Here is a 21429-nt window from a genome sequence, read left to right as displayed (position 1 = left end):
AGTACGTTCTCATTACTTACAGGCTTTCACTGTTAAATGGAAAAGCTATCAAGTGTGCTAAAACTTAGCAGTTATTGGAGAAGCACGATGACAAGAGCACGCGGGGCGCCGGGTGAGACCGGCTGGGTGCGATGGGACCGTCTCCCCGGCTGGGCTGGAGGGAGGGAGCAGGGAATGCTACGGCTCCAGTCCCATCTCGTCCTGTGCATGCCTGGGGGAGGCTTCTTGCTTTTTCCCAGAAGGAAAATCATTGAAAACTACGAATTCTGTGTATAAAACAAGCAAACAAGGTTTTTCTTTGAGAGCAGTACAACTTTGAGACCCCAGAAATCGCATTCACACAAACCAAGGTACTCTGCAACCCTCTGTTTGAAAGAATAACTGTAGATTAAATACCAGTTTGGAAAAGTAAAAAGGGTTGGCTTCCAGTTGCCAAATCCTGCCGAGGCAGAAGCAACGCTTGGGCTGTACTTTGAGGAGGGTTTGCTGCCGCGGATGGGAAAGGGAGTCGGTTTGGGAGGCAAAGCGAAAGCTCAGCTCCAGGCACGTCGCCGGCTCTCGGGGCAGAGGGAACAGCCCGGGGCCACTTCCAGACCCGCTGGCCCCAGGGAAAAGCCACTTTGGGCTTTCAGGAGCGTGCCCCAGGCCCTGGTTTCTAGCGGCGTCCGTGGTGAGCCCTGGCACGAGCAGAGGCACTGGGAACCGGTCCCCACCACGCTGGGGTGGCTGGAGGGGTCCATCCTCCATCGCGGGGACGGTGCTGACGCAGTGCCGCTTTCAAGGCTTTAATTTTTTTTTTCCCTGTGAGTTATTTTAGGCCATCTCCTTCCTCCCAGCTCAAGCAGCCGTGCACTAAGCGTGCTCAAGTCTCCCTCCCGTAATTAATAACAAAACCTCTGGCGAGGCTTAGCCGCGGGTGCTAATTGGAGCGCAGCACGGGCGGCGGTGGCCGGCGCCAGCCCCGCTAAGAGGATTATTCACTTTCTGTTTCACCGACTTCCAGTTCCAGCGGGAAAACTGGCGGCACGAGGCCGTTGCCAAAGCCTGGGCTGCAGCACGTACCAACATCCACGGCAGCGATGTGCTACGCTGCCCTGCCCTTTAGGTAGTCTGGGTCGGTCTTGGGAGTTAACTTCAGGTTTTTCCTTCCGTACGATGTAGGAGCAGGCTTTATACTGCTGCAAGGCACTCCAGTGCCTTAGCGCTGCTACCCGGCTTGCTTGCAGAGGAATGCAAACGTGGGTCCCACGCTTTCTTGCAGCACGGTCAGAAATACCCAACCCGCCCGCTTTGCTGAATAGCTGAAGGTGGAATTTCTGCCTTGCAAGGGTCCTGTAAAATAAGCAGATAAAGCTCTCAAGAGCTGGATTAAATCTACCACTTCTTCTGAACTCCTGCATGCAGCATGTTGCTTATTAAGGCATTTAAATAGATACAGTTGGTGTATTCAAGATATTATCCTGGAATGACTGTAGGGAACTGAATCCGCCGTCTGTTGGGGAGCCGGCAGCTCCTATTAGACACAGCACAACCCGAACGGCAATCGCTGAGCCAAAATACCAGCACCTGTATCTCGGTTTTCAGTCTACACCTCGGAGCCTTGCTGGGAATAGGACTAGCAGGAGATGCCTTCAGCAATAACATCTCTCTCCATCATACTGAGTGCTTTTCTTCTCCGCTGCATCGCAGGGCTCGGGTCGGGGAATTCGGAGAGCTTATGCCAGCGATTATCCTCTCCATGGCTGCAGGCAGGAGACTCTCCCGCCCCTCGGACTCAGACGAAGCAGTAAGGACTGTATTGCCCGTCACCGTGCCTTGCGCAGAAGGCAGCATGCTGCCAAGCGTCGATAGCCCATGTTGGCCGTGGCGGTGTCCCCCGCACGCCTCCGCACAGCCCCCGGTTCCCTGACCCCAGGACCGGCGAGAATGTGCCTTCTATCCAGCGTGGAGGAGCTCAGAGCTCGCATTCGTGGCCTGCAGCCTCTCAGAGCTGTAGCCTAAGGACCAGCAAATTATCCCTGTCTGCCAATAATTCCGCCTTTTAATATGTACCGTGCTGTTCCCGCCGCGATAACGTGGGTCAGCCTCGTTCCGCCCTGCTGCGTCATGCCGGTGTGTCACTGGTGAGCAAGCAGCCAGGAGCTGGCAATGACACCGCTTCGTGCCTGAAGCTTTGCCTAAAAGTGGGTTACAGCCTGAGACTAGCTAGGAGTACGTCTGTTTAAATAGTGCAGGTATCAGAAATAGATCTTTTCTCTAAAGTAATAGGTCATGGCAATTTGCTTTCTATTTTTTGCTGTCCTACCCTGGCATTTGTGCGCCGAGTTCAGCAGCGTCCCTCTGACTTGCTGCTCCGGTAATGGGAGCTTTCAGAAACAGAGCTTTTCAATTTTCAGTTTTCCACGGAGCGGGGGGGAAAAGCACGTTTCTCTGTCCCTGCAGACAGTGGGGGCCTTTGTGCCGTGGAAGTGACTTTGGCCTGACGCCACACGCAAGGGGAGAGGTCGGGACGATGCCCCGTCCGGGCCGGGCGGCAGAGCCACGGGCGTCTGGGACCCTCCAAAGCCCCCAGCCTTCAGCCCCGCCTGCGAGATCTTACCGTTCTTATTTAAATCCACTTTGGCAAGAGTTCCCGCACCCGTCCTCTGTGACGGGAAACGGCTTTACGGGACCAGAGGGAGCGGGGGCTGTTGGCACCCGTGTCCTCTCTGCTGTCGCCAGGGCCGGTGACTTCCCCGCACGCTTTCGCGTGCCTCGTGGCCGCTTGTAGGTGATGCTTTCACCCTGCAAATTGGGCAGAGGTTTGTTTCGGTTGTTAAATTCAGCCTCAAAGCCATCCCCTATTTATTTCACCTGGCCTTTACCTGAGTGCCCACCCAGCGAGCCCCCAGCGGGACGGAGCCGCCTTCCCTCCCACCAGCACCAGGAAAGGAGATTATCCCTGAGCCTTCCCCCGGGGAGGAGCTGCCTAGGCTGGCAAGCACCGACGGGACCGTGGAAGGAGGGTAGGGATGCTCACCGTGGCTGGAGGACAAGGCTGCTCCCATTAACAATACGCTGCAGTAATTGTTTACTTGCTTCGTCGCACCGATTTCCAGCACACAGATATTAAATAAGACCCCTTAGAAGAGAGGAAAACAAATTCTCTCAGAGAATTATGTTCCAGGAGATCCTACAGAGAAAATCATAAATTCATCAGATGCATTTTGTAAAAGCAATTAAAAATAATTTAACTTGACACCAATAGCATTAAATGAGATTATGAAAAGCTGGAAAAATGGGCTCACCATTTAATAAGATAATTATATTTGTTACCTATCTTTTTCACCTTTTCTGGCTGAGATTGCAGAATATTCCTCCCACCAGCTGCACCCCATGCATGCTCCCACTTCCACCTTTTTTTAGGGTATAAGGCTCCTGGGGCAAACCCATTGCCTGTCTGCACTGGGGATTTGCTGCCAACCACGCTGCACTATGCCAACAGCCATCCTCACCAGCCATCCCAGCTCCCGGGAAGCCTGGCTGGTTGGCATCAAGCAATAAATTGTAGATTATATAAATCAAATTGCAGAACAAGACCCGTGGCTCTCACAGCAGCTCCCGTCTCTGGGTTGTGCAGCATCAGCCCAGGCTGGGGAGGGAGCGATGCAGAGCAGCCCTGCCGAGGACTCGGGGGTGCTGGGGGGAAAAAGCTGGACGTGAGCCGGCAACGTGCGCTCGCAGCCCAGAAGCCAGCGGTGTCCTGGGCTGCCCCCAAAGCCGCGTGGCCAGTGGGGCGAGGGAGGGGGTTCTGCCCCTCTGCCCCGCTCTGGGGAGACCCCCCCGCAGTGCTGTGTCCAGCTCTGGAGCCCTCGGCACAGGAGAGACACGGACCTGCTGGAGCGGGGCCGGAGGAGGCCCCAGCGATGCTCCAGGGCTGGAACAGCTCTGCTGGGAGGACAGGCTGGGAGAGCTGGGGGGGCTCAGCCTGGAGCAGAGAAGCTCCGGGGAGACCTTCCTGCAGCTGCCAGGGCTGAGAGGGGCTGAGGAGAAAGGTGGGAATGGGCTTTGTAGCAGGGGCTGTTCTGATAGAACAAGGGGTGACGGTTTTAAACTAAAAGAGGGCAGATTCAGACTAGATCCCAGGAAGAAATGTTTCCTAATGAGGCTGGTGAACCCCTGTCCCAGGTTGCCCAGAGAGGTGGTGGATGTCCCATCCCTGGGAACACCCCAGGTCAGGCTGGACGGGGCTCTGAGCACCCTGCTCGGGTTGGGGATGTCCCTGCTCACGGCAGGGCTTGGACTAGGTGGCCTTGGCAGGTCCCTGCCAGCCCAAAGATTCTCTGATCCTGGCTTGTCCCTCCCCGTTCCTTGGGTGCTGTAAGCCCTAGGGCTCTGCCCATCACTCGGGGCTGGGGAGATGCTGTCCCCACCAGCAGGAACCGGTGCCCCGGGGAAGAAGAAAGGTCACGAGTTCTACCATGCGTGCAGCAAAGTCACTACGCGGTCAGTGTCCACCCTCTCCCTCATTGTGTTTTTGGGGCTGGAAAAGCCACAAAATGGGGCCGTTTGCTGGAGCAAAGCTGCGTTGGGAGGCCCCAGCCCCGCACTTGAAGGCAATCAGCTGAAAAGAGCAGTGAGTGATGGAACCAAGGCAAGACAAAGCACGTACAGTTGCTTTCAGGCTAATATGTAGATTTATGCAGAAAACAAATATAAAGAGCTGCATCTGTTGCAAGCAAAGTATAATTCATCATCACGAAAGAGGGCTTGTTTCCTCACAGCTACATTTGCTGTAGTTACATATTTTATTTTCCCTGGGTTTGCGTGTCATGCGGGGGTTTTTGGGTTTTTTGAAGTTACATTTCTTACTTTGAATACAGATGAGTGCCAACATACTTCCCAGCAATGGGTGACCAGATTCCTAATGCGGCACATTAGGAATCTATAGGCGTCGGCTCGTCGATATGTTTTGCAAAACCAAGTGGGGGAAAAAAGCCAGGAATCAGCCTTTGAATGAGGGCAGAGCTGTTAGGTGTGATAACAGATATGGCTGGCCCGGCCTTTCCGGATTTGCAAGCTGTTTAGTCTCCTGCAACCCAAGGGGTGATGGAGGGAAAGCTTTCGAACTGAAACTTGCCCTCTACCAGGCGGCTGTTATGCATGCACATGTATTTTGGAAAGCAGTTCTCTTTCGGTGCTTGAAAGGAATCTGTGACCGTGCAGCTGCGGGTTCTGACACCCTTTGCTGCCTCTTTGGGCTCCTGCCTTGCCCCTGCTGCTATGGGGCTGCCCCACGGGTGCAGCACCCTGAGCCAGGCTTCGGGGATAACTGCAGGGAGATGCTCGGGGGGGCTGCTGGCTCTGCCCCTGGCCACAAGAAACGAGTCGGTGGTCTCAGCGGTACCCTTGTAAACACAGCTCTCGTCAGCCGAAGCAGAAAGGGAGAGCAAAGTGGGGGAGACACAGAAACCCACCCACCCAGCGTGTGCCACGGGCGTCCCACGGACAGCCCACGCACACAGCACTGCGCTGTCTCTAGGGAATGAGAGAGAGGGAAAGCCGTGGAGGAGAAGGCAGTGCAGGGAGTTCGGTCTCGTCCCTGAAATTTAGCAGAAAATAAGCCCAGCAGACTAAGCACAGTTCATTCTTAGTCTGTTCATTGAGCTGGTCTGTTAATATTGCACTGCTGCAAACGGCTGTATTAAGCATATCATAAATCATTAGAGGAAAGCAAAGCAGCAGTATGTACTCCTGTAAACCTGAACTGCATCTAAATGTATAGGGCTTGTAAAGATGCAGAGACAAAGAAATAACAAAAGATAATGGCCCTTGACTGGGAACTGGGAATCGGCAACAGTTGTAGGCTCAAAATTAAATGGCAATTGAGCAGCTTGATGGAACCCGATCCCACCCTTTGAAGGGGATCTGCAGCAATATCTCTTTCAGCAGTAATTGCACCGTCCCCGCTCCTGGTGCGTAAGTTCCCTCTGGCTGCTTTGGGCTGGACCTATTTATATGTAACTGGAATCCACTGCTGAGCTGAGCTAAACCAGTGGTGAAAGGACGGTAAAACTTCTTGGTAAACATTATGCTTGGGAAGCTTGCACGACTGCTCTAAGGAATAGCCTAACTTTATTTTCCAAAGCATTTTCTGTGACTCTCGTTTAACAAGTTTGGGCAAGAAATCATTTTCTGTAAGATATTTATGGTCCTAAAAAAAAATTCTCAGTCCTAAATCAGACAGTGAGGTGGATCACCTGGGGTGCAGCAAAAAGTTGGGTGAGATCCTGAACATTGGCTTTTGCTCTGAATATTACCAGCTTCAGCTCAGCCAGCGGGATGAAATCTGCTGCCGTACCGATGCAGCTGAGCACTGTCCTCCCTGGTTTTGTTAACGGCTCCCTTCACACCCCAGCTATGATAACCGCGGCCGGTATCGCTCGCCTCGCTGAAGCTTAATTAAGGGGCCGATGCCCCCCTGCTCCCGCAGCCCTCGCCCCACACCTCTGCAGGGCAGCAGCAGTCACGCCCCGAGGAGGGCGAGCGGGAGGGCAGAAACGCTGCGTAACCTTCTCCGTGCATGTTGACATTCGTGGGTTAATGCGTTTAGACTCAGCAACGTAAATATTAAGATGCGGCAGCGCTGTTGTGGACTCCTGCGTTCCAAATATTTCAGCTATTTCCCTACTCGCATTCCTTACCCACGTGCCTTCCAAACCAGTTTATAAAAGGGCATTTTTTTTTTCCACAGCCTTGATGATTACACCGAATTCCAGAGGCCCATTGACAGATAAGGAGGATCCCTATTGACCTTGCTTTTTGTTTACCCTAAGTGTTTTACTGGCCCTCCTGCGCCTGCCAGACGGGACCTGGCACGGGGAAAGCAGCCCCAGCAGGACGGAGAGCAGAAGGAAAGAGGAATTCACAACCTCACCGAGTGTCGACTGACCCCAGCAATGTGTCCTTGGTGGAAAAACATAAGATAGCAGACATATTTCTGGTTGAGAGGAGAAGGAGGAGGGTTGATGATCAGGTTTCCTAAGGTACCAAGAACATCTGCATCAACCCATCTCAGCTTCCCAGTCCCCGAGATGCCACGTGTCACCCCCGAGGACAGCGGGACAGTCAAGCGCATTGGGTGGTGTCGTACTGGAGGTGATGGGCATGGCCAGGGCGGGCTGGAGGAGGTGGGCATCCACACCAGGAGCGGTCAAAGGAGAAGGGATAAGCAGAGCTACCCTCTTCATCTGGAGATAACCACGAGCCGAGCAGCCCTTGGGGAATGCTGGCACCGGACTGCTAATAACTTAATTGCAACCCGTCTACTCCTTGAAGGGTATTTTTTGGTAATTGCCTTTAATGCACCTTTGTTAAAGCAATGAGGCAGTGTTCACTTCCTACTGATTTCAGCATAATTTCAGTTTAAATATATTCAGGTGGTAATCCCCGCCTTGCCGAGGCAGTGATAAAACCTCTGGTGTATGTATCAGCACATTTCACAGTCTTTGGGAATAAAATTAGTTATCCTGGCTGGCCAGGCTTTGGTCTCCTGAATGACAGATCTCAAGAGATTTCAGCAGCTTTCTCTTCTACCCTATTAAAATGGTCAAGAAATAGTTTTAATTTAAGGGGATTTTTTCCTTCCTTGTTTTCTCCTTCGTAATCCACTGAAAAGCAGAAAGGTGTGGTGAGTGCTGCTGAAAGCAGAGGTGTGCCCTTCTTCTTCCTTCCCCACCGTTCTCTTTCCAAGTGTTCCCCAGATGCCAGGATGTGAATTGGTCATCGGGTTTGGTCATCGGGTTTATATATATATGCATGTAAAAAGAGTTAAATAAGATATGTAAGAGACATTGTTTAAAAAGCTCGCCCCTTTTCATCTGCTTGGTTCATGTGATGTTGCCCTTCCATTCATCCTCCAGCCCATAGCAAATTATTTAGAGGAAAACCAGTTTGGACAGGGACATTTTTTTATTATTCTCTAAGTTGTACAAAGGATAGGAGACGAAGTGGCCTTTGCAGGTGTGTGTTAGCACACAAGCAATGGTCGTTTTTGCAGCCGCTATACGGCCGAGGCGGTGTTGACGTGGCCGTCGTAGACAGCAGCATCGCTCCCCGCGGTGACCCCGCCGGCATGGGGAAGGAGGGCTGCGCTCCTCCGAGCCTCGGCGAGAGGGAGCCCGGGAAGCCCTGGCAGGGGATGAGCCGCCCCAGCAGCTTTTCTGGCTGTAAAAACCAAATCCCAGTATGGGGAACTGGGGCCTGACAGAGCCGAAACAGATGAAGGCGACCCAAGAGGGGCTTAGTTTTGAGGCACTGCCGTTATCCCTCTCCTCCACCTCCGTTACCTCCTCTGCCAGCGGAAGAGCTTTAATGAGAGCGTAATCGCTCAGACTCCTGCTGCCGCGGGCGGTTTCCTTCCCCCCGTACCCCCCCCCCGAATTAAGCAAAGGATTAATTTGCTAAATTTAAATAGTTAAACCTGCAAATCCAAACTGCAGTGCAAGGTGAGCGCTCGACCCTGTTAATTTTTAAAGGAAATGGTGTTATTTTGCGCGTTTCAGGGGCGGGCTGTGTTTGGTTTGTTGCTGGAATCTCAGTTGCAGGGATGCACGGGGCCAGCCGGAGACGGGGAGCAATGCAGCATCCTCATGCTTCTAACTCCCGAAGCCAAACCATCCGGGCTGTGGCCCGGACAGGGATAATCAGAGTGTGCAGGGACTGCAGGATCTTATTTGTGATTTTTAGAGAGGAGACGACCTTTTCTGTACGAGTAAGCAGTACTAAATTAGAAAAAAAAAAAAATTGAAATCTCAGATGCAATGCAAGTTTACATGAAATGTGGCGAGTCAGCAGCACGCAAGGGCATTTGGTTGCTTGAGCTTTTAAAAGTTTGTGAAGGTGTTGAGGACCACACTGCACAGGGCTGGGGCCGGAGCTGCGGCAGCGGTCCGGACGTGCACCTGCTCTTCCGAAATATTTACCCCTCTGAAGGGATCACAGAATTTCTGTTCTGAACTGCGGACCACTTTCAAGCATTTGTATCATGGGGCTCTTCCCCTGCTACTCTCAAGCCAAAGCAATCTCATTTTCTTCCTCCTCTGGTTTTGTTCACTGGGTGGGGATCACACAGCACTTAAACGGGGCTCGAACGCTCCCTGAAACCGAAGTGCTGAGCAAAATCCCACCCAGCGCCCCAGGGGGGAAGAGGGTTGCAGCCTCTTCTCCTTCGCTTGGGACAAGACGATGCAAGAAGCCCCAGTTAGGTGTGATCACGGCTGCTCCCAGAGCAGCAGAAATCCCATGAAGTGGGAAAATCTTAGAGGGGGAGACCTTGTGGTCAGTATAAGAAAAGCTAGGGCCGGTAAAACACACACCAAGGCGTCGGTGCCCGGCTGCACGGGTGAGCAGGAGATGGCAGAGGTGCGGGAACCTGCGGCAGGCAGCGCCAAGGACAGCTGGTGGAGGGAACGGCACCTCTCGCACAGTCCTCACTTCTGTATGAGTGAGACCTTCCTTTTCCCAGCAGTGTTAGAGCTTAAATCTGACCTTTTTCCATTCCCCTGCCTAGCCCGATGTCTGCGGAAATTACTTTATAGGCACCAATCTGCCAACTTAGTCGTATCCGGGACTCTCAGCGTCACCTGGGGAAATAGCTAAATAACACCAACAGCGGCTGACCACGACAAGGGGAACGCTCCAACGTCCCCAGGTTGTGGCTCCATCCTCCTGCAGTTGTACCCAGCCCCTCCGGCAGCTGGTAGTGGGACCTTGGTGCGGCTCGTCCTGCTCTCTCCCACGCGCTGCAAGAGGTGGGTGGGAGGCTGGCACGGCTCAGCATGGCTCGGCACGGCTCGGCTCGGCACGGCTCAGGCAGGCAGCAAGCCAGGGCTGCCTTGCACAGGAGTTCGTTAAACCTCTCCAATAAAGCCTAGAAAGCATGAGCGGTTCCTCGCCGCGCTAGCTGGGGGCTAGGCTGGCTGCAGGGGATTAACCAAGCGAGGGTACTAATAGGAAACAGCGACAGATGTCAAGCGTGTGTTGCTCCTATTTGGAGCCTATAATTTGGCCTTAAAACACAAATTCATGAGTTCCTGTTTGCTTTCGTAATGTTGGAAGGTGTCTGTCACCATGGTATCTGCGTGCTGCAGGCAGGACAGAACCAGGCTCTTCAGCGCACCAAAAAAAGCAGTTTTTTTGTCCTTGGAAATGGTGTAACACCCATCCTGAGCTGTGGGGAGAGGCTGGGGGCGCGCGTGGGATGGTGGTGCCGAGGGACACCCTGGATGGAGGCAGCTTGTGGGCTCTCCTCCCTCCTCCTCCTCCTGCCCAGCTGGTGCTGGAGCGGGGCCACGGTGTGTTGTTTGGGGATGGGGACAGCTGTGGTGCCTTGGACGGGGAATATTTACCAGGGCGGATATTTTAAAGATGCCTCAGAATTAAGGCAGTGAAGTGAATGAAGCCAGGGACCCTTCTGGCTCCTGCAGGCTTAGGAAGAAGAAACCACAGCTATTGCACTTGGCTTACGCTTTATGGAAAGGCTGGCAGATGTATTATTTGTAATGAAAGATTAGAATACCTCCACAGTGAGTTCAGCAAGGATGGACCCAAGAAATATGTGGCTGAAAACTTTTGTAGAAGAAAAATAATGGGTAAAAAAAAGTTCCTGAATATAAACGGCCAGTCGAGGGGCCAGTGAATGTATTGGCCATCTGATTTTTGGAGGCCCACACTCAGTTGCGTGTGTGTTGGGGTGCAGCGCAGACTCCAGGCAAACACTGACAGCCTTTCCCCTGCCCACGGGATGACAAACCCCAGAAATACTTACAGAGGGCTTGTACCAGGAAAAGGAAACGTGCATTGATCCCAGCGCAGTCCTTTTCCTTTTCAGGGGTGGTGCGGAGCATAAATTCTTTGTGCTGGGAGGAAACTATGCTTTCCTGTACTATCTCGGGGCAGGTCAGTCAGCATCATTTCCCTGGCAAGTCCCCACCTGCACAGTGACAGCAGAAGTCAATTAAAGGGTAATGCCCCCAGAAACCCCTGCCAGAATTTTAAGGTAAATACACAGTTTCCTTGGACCAATTATGGGTCTAATTTGGGGCTCTCAGAAGGCTCCCGGTTGCACAGGTTAAAAGCAGCCTCCCTTCGCTGTGAGGGACACATTCCAGTTTCAACTGAAAGAACCCACAGGACACCATTTTGTCCTCTTCCCTTACAACTCAGCCCAAACTGAGCTAGCCCGGCTGGAGGTCCTCTGGCTGGGGCTCCTCTGGGAGAAAGCACTTTGGAGAGACTAAACCAACGAGCCTGGCAACGAAGAGAGACAGGCTTTCATAGCGGGGAGAACTCCAAACTTTTTAAAAAGTCACAATCCAAAGGCATGTGGTTAGAAAAAACTCAGATCGAATGCCAGTGCTCGCTCTTGACTGTGCTTCAGTCCATCACTAGCTGCTGCCTTCAGTAATTATCCGAGGACTGACTGATGCCAGGAACTCACCAGTTTTCTGGTGGGCCGGGTGGTCTATGTGGTCCTCTACTCCTACCTCCACACCTGCGTGGGACCGCGTGTCCTGCGCGGGGCTGTCTTAGTGTTGGGAGCTCAGGGTGGAGACGCGGGTGCCGAATGGTGGGTGGGATGAAGACCCAGCTGGTGGACCTGTTCCTGTACTCGGGTGTTTGGATGACATCTGTGAAGGCCAGGAGAAGGAGGCAGCTTAAGGGTGGTTGTGACTTCCCTGCCTTCCTCCTTCCTCGTTTTCCTCCTTCTCCACCCAAAAGCTTCTGCAATTTAGCAGGAGAGAACGAGCGAGCACATGAAATGCATTTTAGAATGGGGTTAGGTTTAGTGGCAAAATAGTAAAATGAAATAAATTTAATAGCTTATGATAATAAGTAAACTGGCTTTTAAAACGGTCCTGCATTCATTCAATGGAACTAGTATCTTATTTTTATGATATATTTGTTTCACAATAAACTCAAGATGCCTTGTTTGTATTAAAACCTCCTTTGCACTGTATAAAATAACTGTAAGGCACATTCTTTCATCTACAAGGGCTCGTGTTCACACTCCTCACCCTTTAAAATTCATATGAATTTTAACTTTTTCATTGCGTTGGAGAAGCAACCTCTTTGATGTAGGCTTGTAAAAGAGAGAAATTACATGTCTTTTGAATAACAATACGTGGTTTCTTCTTGTGAAGGGTCGAGTGGAAATATACTCTCCATATATAATTAGAAATGTAGAGGGCTTACTACAAGGTTATAAATGATTGCATCCGTCTGCAATGAAAAAAAAAAGAGCAAAAAAAAAAGAGAGGAACTTAGAAATCGTCAAACGTGTATTCTTGTTAACCTCATAAGAGAATGCCATCATTTGAAGACAGGGTAGCAGGCAGGCACTTGCAAGGCCTGGCAGCGTGGAAAAGCAGTGCTGGGGAAGTCAACTGAGTCAACTGTGTTGGCTGAACGGTGGTCACGGTGGCTGAAAGGGCCTTATTCCACCCAGAACAGGCACATTTGCAATGGGAGGTGGCTGCCACCCACACCGTGGGCATCGCACTGGCCCTGCACTGGGAAATTCAATGTGATACGCAGGAGGAGAGTTCTCTCCACGAGATGTTATCAATGCACTCGTCGCATCGAAGAAAAGAAATCTTCCTAATCAATCGGGCACAGCGTGAGACCCTATAAATAAAGCTTTCTGCAGCCTGCGACTGCCAGACTGGAACCGATGAGGCAGCTCCTCCGCTCTGCTCAGTGGATATGAGCTTCTTAGGGTAGTGGCAATATTAAAATAGACTCAAATAAAGAATTATGCCCTGCAAAGTATGTGAAATACAGGTGTGCAACTGGTAAAAACTTTGGTCAATATAATCAATTTCCAGGATCGAGGCTTAACTCTTGCTCCTTCCCGCCATTTGCTGGAATTCTTTTTAAAGCTGTATTTTGCACAGTTACTAATTTTGTGATTGCCAACCGCAAGCACCGGCAGCCTGGGAGGCAAGCAGGGACGGTGTGGGGATGGGGGAAGCAGCCTTGGCCACGGCTGCTCTTGGTTAACGTGAGAGCATCTTGGGTTAACCCTTGCTGGTAACGTGGAGAGCACCTGGTAGAGACGCTTAACCAGGGAGGTTACTGTCACCTTGGCCACATAAGCCGTATCGCTATTTGCCGTGTACTGAAGTCCCATTTTATTCCTCCCAAGCTGTGGCTAGGAGCCAGGGTCTCCCACCCCACAGGGCACACTCAGGTGAGGGAAAAGCGGGTGCCTTCACGACACCCAAAACGTTTCAGCCCAAGTCTGTGCCCTGACTCCTGACAGGTTACACGGATCTCTTGTCTGTCTGCCTCATGGTGTCGGTTTTCCAGTACCCGGCGCGTACCGTGGCACTGAAATCATGACCCTCCGTGGCACTCGGCCACTGCGGCCGAAGAGCTGAATGTTAAGTCGGCAGAGCAGGCACGGCCTCCCCCTGCTCGCTGGTGCGGGGCTGCGTCTCCTCGGAATGAACAGCTGCAGAGCAACAAGTTCAGAAGTCCCGGCAGTTAAACGGGAGCAGATGTTTCCCTCCTCCTCCTCCCTTTACCCCGTTTGGAAGAACTGACAACGCCGGGCTGGACCGCCTGTGCGCAGGCAGGGCACCGGCAGCGCCGGAGCAGGGAACCGCGAAAAGCGGATCACCCCAGCGCTGCCACACCAGACCTAAACACGCTCATGGGGTGTCTATGCCACGCACGCGCTCCGGCGTGCATCGGTGGGTGGCACCACTCTCGCCATCCGACGCAACGGGACAGTTTCAAACCCCGTGCAACCTTATGGATGAGTTCCTTACACGGCCTTCCCTCCTTCTGCCAAAAAAAATAAACTCTCGATCCAATTAAATGTTTGAATTTAATTATAATTAAGACTAGTTGCTGGATCTCCCTCTGCCAGGCCGCAGGGCATCCCATTACCATCCCCTCGCGTCTCGCCCGCCGTACCTGCTGGGTCAGCTCTGCAGGCTCAGGGGCCAGCCGGGTGCTGCCGCGTCTCCCGAGCACCACGCTGAAGGTGCGCTTCTGTTTGGTTAATGCTCGCTGTTTGGGCCACCCAACCTTAAAAGGTCTTCCTTACACGGATTTTGGAGGAGCAGGAACATTGGCGTGTTAAACTTGGCTTCAGTGACCCAGAATATTTAAACTAGATTGGGGCTTTTTAGGGGAGTTATTTATAGGCTACTCGTAACTGGTAACTTTCAATGACTACCGAAGGAAGGGAAGCGGCGAAGAGCGCGAGAAGCCGGGGTGGGGACCGTGGGCCTGTGCGTGTCCCGCGGGGTGCGTGGCGGATGCCACGCGCGGCGTAACGAAGGCGCGAAGCCCCCCGGCTCCCCCGCACCCTGAGCCTCGGGCAGAAGCGATGGCGAAAGGTGTGCCCCCCCGGCCCGAACCGCCGCGGCTTTGCCCCTAAGGGCCGTACTTGTAGGGCAGAAGAGCGCGGCCCCGCAGACCCCGCAAGGCGCAGGCCCTGCCCGGCGGCAGGCGCTGCCCGCCCTGCCTGCAGGCAGCGGGGCGGAGGTGCCGGGCGCCGCCGCGGCGACTCTCCCGGGCGCGGCTCCCCCCTGCGGCGGCAGCCCCGGGCCCCCCGGGCCCCCCGGGCCCCGGTTCCCCGCCCCGGGCCCCCGCCCCGGCCCTGGCGCCCCGGCGGCGGCAGCGGGCAGCGCCGCCCCTCCCTCCTCCGCCCGCGGGGGGGCGCTGCGAGCGCGGGGCCGCCGCCGCCTCCCGCCCGCCCGGGCCCGGCCCGCGGCGGCTCCGGTGCGCGGGGGCGGCCCCGGCAAGGCGGGCGGCCCGCCCCGCCCCGGGCCGGCGGTTCCCGTGCCCGGCGGGCAGGGCCGGTCCCGGTTGCTCTGACGCGGCGCCTCTCGCTTCTCTCCGGCAGGACTCCCGGGAGGATGGGATGGATTTAGGGAGCGACGCCGGCAGCAGCCGCTCCAGCTCGGAGTCCAACTCCAGCAAAGCCACGCCGTGCTCGGAGGGCAAGTCCTCGCCGTCCCCCAGCAGCCTGGACCTGGCGGCGCTGGAGGACTCGGAGGAGGAGGAGGAGGACGGGGGCTACCTGCCCTCCCCGCCGGCGCGCCGGCAGCCGCCGCGCTGCCCCGCCGGCGATGCCCGCTGCCGCGCCGCGCCCGCCCGCCGGAGCGGCTCGCCGCCCCCCGCCGCCGCCGCCGCGCCCCGCCGCCCCGCCGCCGCCCGCCCGCGGCCGCACCAGCGCCCGCCGCCGTTGCCCCCGCAGGAACGGCGGCGCGGCGGGGCGGCGGGACCGGGCGGGCGGCGGGCGCGGCGGGGCGGCGGGGCGCAGCCCCCGCGGGAGCCGCAGCCGCCGGCCATGGACTGGGCGGCCCTGGAGAGGCACCTGGCCGGGCTGCAGTGCCGGGAGCAGGAGCGCGGGCAGCGGGCCACCCCCGCCTCGGTGAGTCGGGCGGCGCGGCGGGGGGGCGGGCGGCGGGCGCGGCTCGGCCCGGGGCGGTGGCTCGCTGCCCGGCCGCGGCCGTCGGGGGCTCCGCCGGGGGAAGCGGGGCTCGGCGGGCGGCCGGAGGGAGCGGGCGGGGGCGGCGGGGGGGGTAAGTGGCCGGCGCCGTCCCCCTCCCTGGTGTGGCGGTGCCACCCGGGAGGCCGGAGGAGGTAACTTTGCCGGAGCAGCGGCGGCGGGGGAGAGGTGGGGGGGCGGCTGTCGGCGCCGGTGCCCGGCGGGAGCGAGGTGCCTCCGCCAGCTCTGGGCCCTCTTCGGGGTGCCGTTCCCCTGGGGAGGATGAGGAGCAGCAGCCTTCCTTGCTGGCGGGGGGCAGCGGGAGACCGGTGGTGTACGTTTCCCTCATGGAAGGCGACGAGGAGAACCCGGTGGCGGCCAAGATGAACCCCCCGCCCCCAACATGTTTTTCCAGAACCCCCTGTAAATTGTTAGGCGATGGTGTTATTTACGGAGTGTTTTAGAAATTGTGCGTAACTTCTGAGACGCAAGCTGCAGCGATGGTCGGATGCGCGAGCCCTGCACACACGCCTGCGACGCCGCGCCACTGAGACTCTTCCATAACGTATGAATTCAAAGGAATCTACAAAATCTCCTGAAACGGCTGCAGGAGCCCTGAGATGTGATGACACGCGTGATGGGAGATGTGTGCCTCGCCACCCACGCCCTACAGCCTTGCCGCTGGCGCGCTTGACTGGGGTTTTTTTGTGATTTTTTTTTTTTTTTTTAAGGCATTGCATCCCCTCACTTCCTGTGAAGTCATCTGGCTCAGGGAGGTGGGGATTTCCCCCTAAATCTTTGAATTACAACTAATTGGTGAGAAATCTGGGTGGGTGCTGGATATGAGAAATAAGCTGAGAGAGGAATGGGACAGTTGCCATGCAGGACACTTTTTCCAAAGCCTGAACCTTGTAGCCTCAGTGCACTGAGGAACTGACAGGTAACATCCTTAATTACTGTCATTTGTGCAGAACTTCAGCTTAAAAAAAAAAAAAAGCGCTCATTTTTGTGGTTTGGGAGCTTATTTTGACAGTGTTATCTGATAAACTCCTGCTGCTCTGAGCTGCTGGCAGCATTGGCAGTGCTGGAAACTCTTTGCCTCCGGGTATGTGCTTAACCAGGTGAGGTGTCACCTAAGGAATTTTGCCTGTTCGCCTCTCTAAGGATTTTCCTCCTCCATCCTTCCGTTCCCTCCTGCAAGCACAAAGGCACTGGAAGGCATTCACGCCTGCCTCACGCCCTGACTTGTCCTGCTGAGATTGCCGTGCAGCCCGGGTGCTCCTCGGCAGCATGCGGAGCCGGTCTGAACCCCGACAGGCACCCAGGTTTGGCCGTTGAAGAGCCCAGAGCCGTGAGAGCATCTCCCGTGGGGAGGGCTGAGCTGCCCGCCCTCTTACCCTCACAGGCAAACGGAGTTTCCCGCTGTGCAGGCATGAGGTTTTTCACCGTATGTGGCCCTGGAGAGACTCTTCGCTCAACCCTCCACACAACCAGCGGTCCTGGAGGCACCTGAGGAAGGCGGCTTTCGGTTTGTCTTCCTAGCCTTGCCTTCGCTCCTGCGATGCCAGGATCCCTCTTCCCCTGGCGCACAGCGGGGAGGAGGTATTCCAGCTCTGCTGCTTCCATTTCCCACCTGGGGCGAAGGGAAAGAGCTGTTGCAGCAGCCCAGACCCCGCTAGAGACATTTCACCTCCTGGCCAGCTCGGAGGAGGTGTTTGATCCCCCCCACGGTACTGCTGTCCCTTCCCGCACAGTTTGGGCTGTGCCTGTAGCACCCAGGCCTCGGCCCCACAAACTGCGGGGACTCGATACCTTCAAGGTTCTCTAAAACCAGATTGAAGAGAAAAATCTCTTTATTTTTTTTTTCTCCTGTCCCTGACATTTTCCTGCAGTTCAATATCTTGCTATTTATAACAAAACCTTGCCTTGTCCTGCTGGAAGCCGAAGTGTTTGTAAACATGAAAATCATGAAGTGAAACCAGCCAGGAAGCAACTACAGAGAAGATGGACATGCTTGCTCCAACTGCTAGCAGAATACAATAGAAAAAGAGAAATTTCGGTATTACAGGCCTTGGCTGGTGTAGTCTAAAATGATGTCATCACCAGGGATGTGATGCGAAAGCAGCTGTTGCTTTGCGTGGAGGTGTTTCTTTGGCTGGTTTATCTTATCAGGAATCCAGCATCAATGTTCTATTAAGGAAAATAAAGTCCTGAGCAACTCCTATGAAGTTAGAGAAATAGAGAGCTCTTTCCGCTGTTGATAGCTGTATTTAGTTGCTTTTTATTGTGCTCCAACGGAAGGCAGGGCAGATCTGACCCATCATGGCTCCATCTGGCATCAACTCCCTCAGTAAGTTTGCAGATGACACCAAGTTGGGTGGGAGTGTTGATCTGCTAGAGGGCAGGAGGGCTCTGCAGAGGGATCTGGACAGGCTGGATCGATGGGCCGAGGTCAACTGTATGAGGTTTAACAAGGCCAAGTGCAGGGTCCTCCACTTGGGTCACAACAACCCCAGGCAACGCTACAGGCTTGGAGAGGAGTGGCTGGAGAGCAGCCCGGCTGAAAGGGACCTGGGGGTGCTGGTTGACAGCCGGCTGAACACGAGTCAGCAGTGTGCCCAGGTGGCCAAGGCGGCCAACAGCGTCCTGGCCTGTATCAGCAATAGTGTGGCCAGCAGGAGCAGGGCAGGGATCGTGCCCCTGTACTGGGCACTGGTGAGGCCGCACCTCGAATCCTGTGTTCAGTGTTGGGCCCCTCACTACAAGAAGGATGCTGAGGTGCTGGAGCGTGCCTAGAGAAGGGCAACGGAGCTGGTGAGGGAGCTGGAGCACAAGTCTGATGAGGAACGGCTGAGGGAACTGGGGGTGTTCAGTCTGGAGAAGAGGAGGCTGAGGGGAGCCCTCATCGCTCTCTACACCTACCTGAAAGGGGGTTGTGGTGAGGTGGGTGTTGGTCTCTTCTCCCAACTAACTAGTGATAGGACGAGAGGAAATGGCCTCAGGTTGCGCCAGGGGAAATTTAGATAGGATATTAGGAAAAAATTCTTTACCAAGAGAGTGGTCAAGCATTGGAACAGGCTGCTCATGGAGGTGGTGGAGTCACCATCTCTGGAGGTGTTCAAGAAACATGTAGATGTGGCACTTCAGGACACAGTTTAGTGGGCATGGTGATGTTGGATTGATGGTTGGACTTGATATCTTAAAGGTCTTTTCCAACCCTAAGGATTCTGAGATTCTGTGAACTTTGCTGCCAGGCTGGTGCTGTGCTCCTCACCAGCATGGTGCTGGGAGACGAACCCTGCCCACGCCATCCCTGCCTCCTGTCCCTGGCTGGCAGCATCCAAAGCCGGTGTCAGGAGTTTCTGGTGATCTGCAAGCCTGCAGTGATCTGGGCTGAGTCTTTGCTGAGGGATGTTGGTCAGGCTGGAGTCACAGGAGAAGGAAATTTGGACTTCTAACGAAATGCTGACATGGTTTTAGGAGGTTTTCTAGGCAAGGAAGATCTGGGCTGAAATGGAAGGAGGGGTCGGGAGGGCTGCAGCTGGACTAAATAAAATGTTTAAGCTGAAGAGGGACCTTTGGTCACATCTGTACGTGCAGAGATCTGTCCCACATTGCTGGGAAGTTTGGAGAAAGTGGATATTAATTCCATGGGAATGGCTGCTGTTTGGCTTCCAGATGCAATCATAGAACACAAACAAGATGCAGGGACCAAGGCTGGCTCCTCAGGTTGCAGACAGGCTAATGGTGGCTGAGAAGCTCCTACCAGGAGCATTTGGGAGGAGGCTGGTGACTTCTTGGTGTCAGCAGCCCTGTTAAAAGATGTTGGTGAGAGAACCGCAGGACCAGCCGGGTTGGATGGTGCTGGGCTGCGGGTCTGTCCGTCCTGGCTATGCCATGTCCATGGGCAGGTGGTTCTCAAGATGCGAGCTTGCTGTAATGCCACCCAGGTCCCTAACACCAGATTGGTCTGGTGGCTCTGGGAGGGCTCACGTGGATCAGGTACCCATGGGAAAATGGAGGATGCTTCCTTCCTTCCCCACAAGGGAGGGTGAAATGATTCACGCCATGGGGCCTGACTTTACTCCGTGATGTTACTGCTCCCTTTGACTTCGCCCAGCTGCTGCGTTGCTTTATGGGCCCTCGTGCTGTCACCACATCCGCTGAGAGGCGGGGTGGAGACACTTAAAAAACATATCTGGAAGTCACCCATTCCAGGCTGCTGCTGCTTGGGGGGCAGCTCTAGCTGCCTGCAAGCCCGCTCTGGCGCGCGCAAGGCCAGGGGCTTGCGTGAGATGGCTCTTGAGGCTGCTGGACCTCTACCTGAGAGAAGAAGTGACAACTTTTCTGAAGGCAGTTGATGCTTAGAAGGTTCATCAAAAAGGTGCTTGGACCAGTCTCGTCACCTTTTTTTCCTTTTTGCTCAACTCCTGGCTGTATCCGAAGCGGTAACAAATGTGCCGTGAGATGATTTGTGGTGCTTGGGAGCTGTTGAGGTGCTCGGGAAGCAACGGCGCCCTGCTTGCTGTTTCGCTAATGGCTCTAATAAAATCTAAATCAGCGTTAATGGTTTTAATATTCTTTCCATTGCATCTTGGAGGATGGTAATTACAATCAATAGCGTGTATTTTCTGAAAATAATATCTGCAAATACCATAGTCAATTAAAAAAAACACTTGCAGGAGAGGAAATGGCTCAGCCAGCTGACTTACCCTTGTGAAGAGACTTGGGTGCTTGTGACAGTGTGGATGGCACTACTGAACGAATTTTGCTGTCCACGAAGCAGGCTTATTGCAGGCAGTGGCAATAAAAGCAGCCTCCAGGACTTCTGCAGAAGCCTTCTGTACGGGTGAGGGTGTGCTGGAGTCTGTATTTTCCCTTTGCCTCGCTAAAATGTTCCTGCATACGCTGTTGAGACAGATGGATGCCCGTAATCTGGTGCCTTTGGCAGTACATACAACAGGTCGCACAGCAGCACGGTCTGCCCAGACACATAACTCAGCCTCAGGCGCGTGGGCTTGTACGTTTACAGTGTGCTAGGAAGCTGAATTTGTTTCCTTCTGGCTCGTTTGGTCCTCGAGGCTGTCTTGAGGTAGTGGAGGTGGGCACGGTGCTTCCCGCTTCCTTCGGAGGTCTGGGGGCTGCTTTGGGGGGACCCTGAAGGGCAGCGAAGAAGAGCCCGAGCCAGTGGTGGCAGTCTTAAATTCACTGTCTGTAGGTTGGAAAAGTTTCGGTCTGCATTTGAAAACAGTTGGAAACCTCTGCAAAAGGCTTTTAAGGGCTAACACAGGAGATACCAAAAGCTGGTAGGATGGAAGATACCATGGGCCGTGTAAATACCCGTTTCTGCTGCCTGTGGCTTTATTGGTACTCCTCTCATGGCTGCTGAAAATTTAAGATGAATTCAAAGTATATATTACAGTGTGGGATTAAGTCTTTAAATAATTTAATAATTGGCCGTGGGCAGGGGTCTGGTTTTGATGGAGCAGCAGAGCAGCTCTGAAGAGGGAGCTGGGTCAGAGCAGCCATCATGGAAGGAGAAACATGTAGACCAGGTTGGCAAGAGGGAGTAGAGAAATGGAGCGAGCAGCGATGCTTCTGCGCCCGACGGGCGCTTGTTAAAGCCCCACGAGAGTATCGGTGTAGCAGGGCTGTCAGGAGTGCGGGCTGGGGTCAAGCGCAGAGCCTTGGTGTTGCATGTTGCAAAACTTTGGTCTACCTCCGCGTGTTGTCCCTGGCATTTAGGGAGCAAATATTTGGTTGAAGATTGGTAGTGAGTTTGTTCTCACTTAATCAAGCAATTATTACTTCTTTTAAGCTTGCTTAAAGTGTTAGGTTCTTCATCCCTAGATGATGTCTGATGTCGTCTTGGCAGAGTGTTGGGAGCGGGGCGTAACAGCCAGGGGTTTAACGCCTGAAAGCAGTTTTTCCCAGACGAGAAC

The 21429-nt window shown here is 54.4% G+C and overlaps 1 protein-coding gene across 3 annotated transcripts in view; it reads left to right on the top strand.

The window, feature by feature from the left end:
• Positions 1-21429, top strand: part of LOC309408022 (schwannomin-interacting protein 1) — a gene marked incomplete at both ends in the record, with an annotated part of 130187 nt that overhangs the window by 74279 nt on the left and 34479 nt on the right. Inside the window, one exon of one of the 3 annotated variants that reach the window (XM_082003729.1) lies at positions 14900-15430. In XM_082003729.1, the coding sequence (XP_081859855.1) occupies positions 14900-15430 (531 nt within the window). Of the gene's footprint in view, positions 1-14899; positions 15431-21429 lie in introns of those variants that run through there. The other 2 variants (XM_082003727.1, XM_082003728.1) reach the window with 2 other exon arrangements.

The sequence above is a fragment of the Phaethon aethereus genome (genome assembly GCF_964289735.1).
Source record: "Phaethon aethereus genome assembly, chromosome: 9".
Lineage (NCBI taxonomy): Eukaryota > Metazoa > Chordata > Aves > Phaethontiformes > Phaethontidae > Phaethon > Phaethon aethereus.
This window is presented reverse-complemented; position numbering and strand designations above follow the sequence as displayed.